We start from the raw sequence: 6,685 nt of genomic DNA, 5'->3' as shown, positions 1-6,685 counted from the left end.
GGATTCTGTGCTCAAAATCGACCACTGGTATGTCTCGATCGCGAGGTAAGTTCTGACCATTCCCTAGTGAGTCGAAGAGGCTCCAGTCCTCCAACGACTACATGTCGGCGCATGCCGCATGAAGGGCATCAGAGCACGAGGAGCAACTCAGTTGAACGGATCAGAAAAGACTTCGATTTCTCCATCGCTGAATCGCGGAAAAGGCACCATTCTGCCGAGTACGGTTTTTGGAGAACTCGGGACTGGTGAATGGATCCATTTTCGAAGCGTTCGAGAACTTCTAAAAGATTCTGGAGAGATTCGAGATGACGAGCTAGTTCATCATGTTCCTTTCGAATTTCCGTAACCAATCCTTTCGCCGTTCTCACCGCCTTCTTCTCGTTTCCCTCAATTTTCGTGGAGGACTTGTTGTCGAGCTCCATAGCCATATCGAGGAGGGGATCGAATCCATAGCGCTGGACAAGTCCCATAACAATATGAAGGGAAGGTGGGATGACGTTGGGCAGAGGAACTCTCTGGAACATGAAGCTTGAGTTTTCATAGATGCTATTAGTTCCCGTAAGACAGTCTTGAATGTAGTCGAATTCCGATCTTAACTTGATGGCTCCGACTTGGTAATTCCCAATTTTCTCTCTTTTTTGGCAAAACAAAATGAACAGGGAAAATTGGAGGCGCCGCCCATATACCCGATTGCGGCGTATTCGAACTTCAAATCGCCTCCCAAAAACTGCACTGCTGGAATCTTTTCTTTGTTGCCTCCAATCGACAATTTTAACCCGGTTAGATTGTTGAGCTGGGTTATCAAGTTACTCAGATGGCAAGATTTTCAGCATTCTCTTCGTCGTTGAACATCCCCAGTGGTACGATATGGTACGCACTATTAGGTACTTCAATGTTTTCAAGTCGCGCAGAGCTTAAAATGGTATCCTCCTTTATCACCTGAAATTTAATTTCTCCAGAGTCTCTTAACATGTATATTTACCATTGATGCAGAGCCAAATCGTTCTGCATGTTGATGAATCAAATATCATTTTTCCGACGATACGCGTAGATGGGAGTGGGCTCAGTATGCTCTTTTGGCGAAGAAAGTTGTTCATCGCGGAGCTCTCGAAAAGCCAACTTTGTGAAACAGTGTGTATCCCTCAGTATGACTCAGCTTGCTTCTGAACTTTTCCGTGCTGCTCAGTTTTTGGATAACGTCACCTCTTCTCCTTAAAAACGTATTTCGGTGATTTTTCACTTCTCTCTTTCTCTAACCTGAAATGTACTTGAGTGATTGGATGGCCTCATCCACACGACCTGCTTTCACTTTACTGTTGGTCAGACTACTATAGCCCTTCACGCCATCAAAACGGTGCAAGTCTCGGAGCTCCTCCTGTATCATTTTCCTACTTTTACTAGTCTCCTCGTTGAGCTTTTGAAGCTTGTGCCATCCTTCTCAAGCCATTGATCTCTTGATCGTTTCCGGTCATTTCAGCTCTCCGGTGTCTTCTGTTTTTGCTCTTCCCTCCATCTTGACCTTCTCCCCTCTCTCTCTCTCCTGCCTCACCTTCTCTTCCAACTGAGCGATTCGAGCTCTGAGAAGTACCTCGTCTCTAGGATTTTCGATGGTCACTCGGATATTGTTCATATCTAAATGACAGGTAGATCATTTGCCTAGAAGCAACTGCGCATAGATTATTCAAGGACTGCAGACCCTGTTTGGCACAACCGTTTCAAATTTCAGAATAATATTTTTTTTCTGATTAATAAGGAATCAACAAGGATCAACAAAGACGACAACAACTGCACCCGGAAAACATGATTTTTCAGGTTATTATTTCCACGTATCTTTGCACACAGTTGATCATACGGTAGTTTTTCAGAAAATGTCCACTCCAGTGCTCGTCGACTCTTCACCACTCCACAACACCACCTCTTCGATAACTATTTCAACTTGTTCAATCTGAATGAAAAATTTGATTATTTCTTCTTTTTATTCTTCAAACTATGGAGCTTCCTCTCCAACAACAAACTGTTCCTTCCTTCTATATTAAAATCTTCTGTCAAATTTCGGTAAAAAACTGATGAAAAAATTTTTTAAGAATGATGACTGCCGCGGGGCCAAGTCCTTGAACTTGTGGTGTGCGACAAAGCGCGTTTGCTGGAAGTTACCAGTCGCAACTCCGGGGGTTACGGTAATCTTCGTTGTGGGACCGACTAACTAAAGCACATTTCTAAAGGTTAACAGATTATATAAGACAGATGAGACATCTTCACCTCCAGTTGATTCTTCCTCTTTTTAAGTTCTTTTCTTGTCCTTCTTCTTCTTCTTCTTCTGTTCTCTTTTACTCTTATTATTTCTATGTCTTTTCGTACAATGATGATTTCGTGTAAATTATCTTCTCAGATTTTCAATTTTATTCCCTTTTGAACTAGATGTTCCCGAAAGTCCAATATCGAATTGCACACTTGACTCTGGCACAAGAAATGCGGTTTCGCGCTCACTGGCGCTCTGCACCCTCCGCTCTCTATGATTGGAATTGGAATCGAGTTATTTTTTCTGGTTCAATTTGAAACTGCTTATTTTTCTAATGATGTCGAACCATTTATTTTCGTATTCTCTTGAAAACTTGCAGAACTCGATGTCGTCGACGGCATTTGATGGAGAAGCACCAGAAACGGACGACGAAACCGAAGAGGAGATTTTTGAGAATACACAAGTAGGATCAGCTTCAGCAAAACGAGAAGAATCACATCAAAAGCGAGTCACCGAAACAAAAATTGATTAATTAATTTCAATTTTCAGATTTTCCTCGGTAGACAGAAAACTGGAAAGAAGATGGACCCAAGTTGCAACAGGAGCAATTCAAATATGTCGAAATCGATGCATGAATGAAGAGAAGACTATGCAAAAAGTGATAGAATCGGCTGCTGAATATTTTACTTCTATGCAGGTGAACAGTATATTGCAAACTTTCAAAAGTAAACGTCAGATTTCAGACTGTCGCTGCCAAGCTGAACGTGGTTCATACAAATGTGACAAGGCTGGAGGACTCTGTGGCAGACTTGCTCGAAGCATCAAAATTGATTCCAAACAAATGTATAAATCGCGATCTGAACATTCCCGAATTTTTTTGATCCACAAAATCCTTTTCTTTTTTTGAATTTCAATAAAATTTTCAACCAGTTTTTTATTCTGTGAATACGATCAGTGATTATGGCGCAGTGCAAAGTCCGCAATTTAGATCGTAGTGTATGCTGGGCGCGAAATGTTTGAATTTGAAACGCGCGCGCGCGAGTTTACCGCATTTCTTGTCTTCTCGTTCTCATTCATTCTCCTTCTTCTGCTTCTTCTTCGTCTTCTGATTTTCAGCACCAAGTTTTATTTCAAAAATATAACTGGGCTCCTGATATTTGACATCAGGATTTGTATTGTAATGATTTATTTCTCTCTTAACAAGACGCTCTACGTATCGCGACTTATTTACAATCGCCTAACTTTCGGAGTGAATAGAACTTTATTATTTTTCAGTTGTTCATGTCTCGCCCAAACGATCAGCGTGAGCCACAATCGGAATCTACGGATTTATTTGCCGAGCCATCTTCACAAGGTTCCGGTATGAGATCTGAGCAAGCTAGTGGTGTAATGTCTCCAAGATCAGGTGAATTTTTTTTCGATTTTCGTATTTTCAAGTTTGTATTGCAGGGTCATCGGCTTCTGCTCTTCATTATGGATCAGAAATGGGATCGGTTTCCCAAATGTCATCACAATCCACAATGCGCCGAGGAGGGCCTCGCGGAGATCTCGGAATCGCCGCCGTTGACCACCGTACCGTTCAGATTCAGGGCATGGATGATGACTTGGCCGCGGATGATGGACAACCACGACTTTACGTCTGGGGAACTAGAATTTGTGTGGCTGATGTTCAAAAGTAAGAAAATGTGTATACTTTCTTTATTGTACAAATATCATATCAGATCATTCCGAGACTTCCTCACACTGTTCAAAATCAGTCATTTGGATGAAGACGAGAACATGATGGCTGGAAATGATGAAACTCTTCATCCAATTGACATCAGCCAACCGTACTATATGGAACGTCTCCTTGAATGCAATGACGCCGAAGTCACTCACATCAATTTGAATCTTGCCCATCTTCAATCTTTCTCGGAGCCTCTTTACCGCAAAGTTATTGCATATCCAGCGGTAACATAATAATTAATTTTAAAATCAAAAATCTTGATTTTCAGGATGTCATTCCATATCTCGACATCGTAGTCAATGAAGTCTTCGCCGAACGATTCAACCGTACTCTTTCTCAATCTATTGAACTCCGCCCATTCAACGCCGAGAAGACTCGTAATATGCGTGGATTGAATCCGAACGATGTTGACCAACTGATCACAATTTCCGGCATGGTCACCCGCACTTCTGCTTTGATTCCTGAGATGCGCTGCGGTTTCTTCCAGTGTACCGTGTGTTCCTTTGGAATCGAAAGCGAGGTGGACAAAGGACGCATTGAAGAGCCAGTAGTTTGCACTAACTGCTCGAACACTCACTGTTTCCAGCTGGTTCACAATCGTTCTGTTTTCCTTGATAAGCAAGTTATCAAGCTTCAAGAATCCCCAGATGACATGCCTTCTGGTGAGACTCCACACACCGTTTCGGTATACGCCCATGGTTCGCTCGTCGAGTCAGTGCAACCGGGAGATCGTATCACTGTGACAGGAATCTTCCGCGCTGTCGGAATGAAAGTCAATCCAAAGCAAAGAGCTCTTGCATCCGTTTACCGTACATCAATTGATGCTCTTCATTTTCGTAAAATGGACACATCTCGTTTGCATCAAGACAATGGAGAGACGCTAACTGAGGAACGTATCAATCAAATCATTGAACTTTCGAAACGTCCAGACATTATGGATGCTTTGGCTCAAGCCATCGCCCCATCAATTTACGAGCATGACGATGTGAAGAAGGGACTGCTTTGCTTGCTGTTCGGAGGAACTCGAAAAGATGACGAAACAACGAATAAAACAAAACTTCGTTCGGAAATCAACATCTTGTTGTGTGGAGATCCAGGAACATCGAAATCTCAAATGTTGCAATACGTTTATCGACTTTTGCCACGTAGTCAGTACACTTCTGGAAAAGGATCCTCTGCTGTCGGACTCACTGCATCCGTTAGTCGCGACGCTGATACCAAGCAACTCGTTCTTCAAACCGGAGCTCTCGTTCTCGCTGACAACGGAGTTTGTTGTATTGACGAGTTTGACAAAATGAACGACAGTGCTCGTAGTGTTCTTCACGAAGTCATGGAACAACAGACTCTGTCGATTGCTAAAGCTGGTATCATTTGTCAGCTGAACGCTCGCGCCTCAATTCTCGCTGCTGCGAATCCTGTTGATTCAAAATGGAATAGAAACAAGACTATCGTGGAGAACATCCAATTGCCACACACTCTTCTCTCTCGCTTCGATTTGATCTTCTTGATTGTCGATGCACAGGACGAAATGCAAGATCGAAGACTCGGAAATCATCTTGTTTCATTGTATTTCGAAAATGACGGTGATCAAGCTAAAACCGAACAACTTGACATGAATTTGCTCAGAGATTATATTGGTAAGCTCCCTAATGCTTATTAGTATTCAATTTCATTTTCAGCATATGCAAAGGCCAACATTCATCCGAAACTTGCGAAGACGCATCTCAATTCATCATTGAAAAGTACTTGTTCATGAGAAAAGCTGGTGCTCAACACGGACAAATCACTGCGTATCCAAGACAGCTCGAGTCTCTGATTCGTCTATCAGAAGCTCATGCGAAAATCCGACTTTCACAAGAGGTGTCAGTTGAAGATGTTGAGAAGGCTTTTACGTAAGTACTGCTCATTTAGAAAGGTAACCATTGCTTTCAGTTTGTGGCGTGAAGCTCTTCGTCAATCGGCTGTTGATCCAGCCACGGGACGTGTGGACGTGGCCATTCTAGCTTCAGGAATGAGCTCATCGGGAAGAAAAGCCGTTGAAGCGATGTGCGAAGTCATTCTGAAGCAGTTGCAGTCTGCCAAGGGATTTGTTACCTCGAAGGCGTTGTATCAAACTCTGAAGTCCGCCGATAAGGTGCGAACCTTTTCTCTATTTTTTCATTTTTTTTAAATTTTCTCATTATTACAGGCTTGCTCGAAGGAAGTATTCGATGAAGCACTCAACGAATTGACCAAAAAAGAATCGATTGCTCGATCTGGAGAACGCGTTCGATTCCAGCCAGTCGACGCTTAAAATACTTGAAAACTAATTGCAGCCCAGTTTCCCTTGATTATTATTGGATCTCCAGTTTACTAATTTGAATTTAAATTTTCAAATAATTGTCAAATGAATTTTTTCTTCTCTTCCTTTCCGACCAAAAGTGTTAGGCTAACCCATATTCAGTAAAAGACAAAATATCATCCGATACGTTTGACATAATTTGTTAAATGTATTGTTTATTCACAACTGACTCTTGAACAAAACCCGTAAAAACTACAATTGTGAAGTGGTTACTGTCTATTCAATAAAACGTGGGATCACATCAGAATCTTCTCATAACTACTCCCTGGTCGTCCGAAATTTGGCGAAAGCATATAATCCAGAACTGTTGGCAGTGAAAGGTATCTCATTTGCTGTAGAACCCGGGGAGTGCTTTGGACTACTCGGTCTTAATGGAGCT

The 6,685-nt window shown here is 42.2% G+C and overlaps 3 protein-coding genes across 3 annotated transcripts; 2 read left to right on the top strand and 1 right to left on the bottom strand.

Annotated features, from left to right (window-relative positions):
* Positions 1-1,468: 1,468 nt before the first annotated feature.
* Positions 1,469-1,630, bottom strand: CBG25236 (the record flags this gene model as incomplete). The annotated part of the gene is made up of 1 exon (XM_045244745.1): positions 1,469-1,630. The coding sequence occupies one exon, from the start codon at positions 1,628-1,630 to the stop codon at positions 1,469-1,471; it is 162 nt and encodes a 53-aa protein (XP_045098257.1).
* A 994-nt stretch (positions 1,631-2,624) lies between these two features.
* CBG03889 lies at positions 2,625-3,120 on the top strand (the record flags this gene model as incomplete). The annotated part of the gene is made up of 3 exons (XM_045244740.1): positions 2,625-2,743; positions 2,789-2,936; positions 2,983-3,120. The coding sequence occupies 3 exons, from the start codon at positions 2,625-2,627 to the stop codon at positions 3,118-3,120; spliced, it is 405 nt and encodes a 134-aa protein (XP_045092506.1).
* A 400-nt stretch (positions 3,121-3,520) lies between these two features.
* Cbr-mcm-4 lies at positions 3,521-6,258 on the top strand (the record flags this gene model as incomplete). Its single annotated transcript, XM_045244734.1, is given in 7 exon segments — positions 3,521-3,644; positions 3,689-3,914; positions 3,961-4,189; positions 4,234-5,606; positions 5,645-5,857; positions 5,877-6,099; positions 6,154-6,258. The coding sequence occupies 7 exon segments, from the start codon at positions 3,521-3,523 to the stop codon at positions 6,256-6,258; spliced, it is 2,493 nt and encodes an 830-aa protein (XP_045092507.1).
* Between the last annotated feature and the right edge of the window lie 427 nt (positions 6,259-6,685).

This window comes from Caenorhabditis briggsae, assembly GCF_000004555.2.
Source record: "Caenorhabditis briggsae complete genome, chrI, whole genome shotgun sequence".
Lineage (NCBI taxonomy): Eukaryota > Metazoa > Nematoda > Chromadorea > Rhabditida > Rhabditidae > Caenorhabditis > Caenorhabditis briggsae.
The sequence above is the reverse complement of the archived record's forward strand: the minus strand, read 5'-3'. Positions and strand labels throughout refer to the sequence as shown.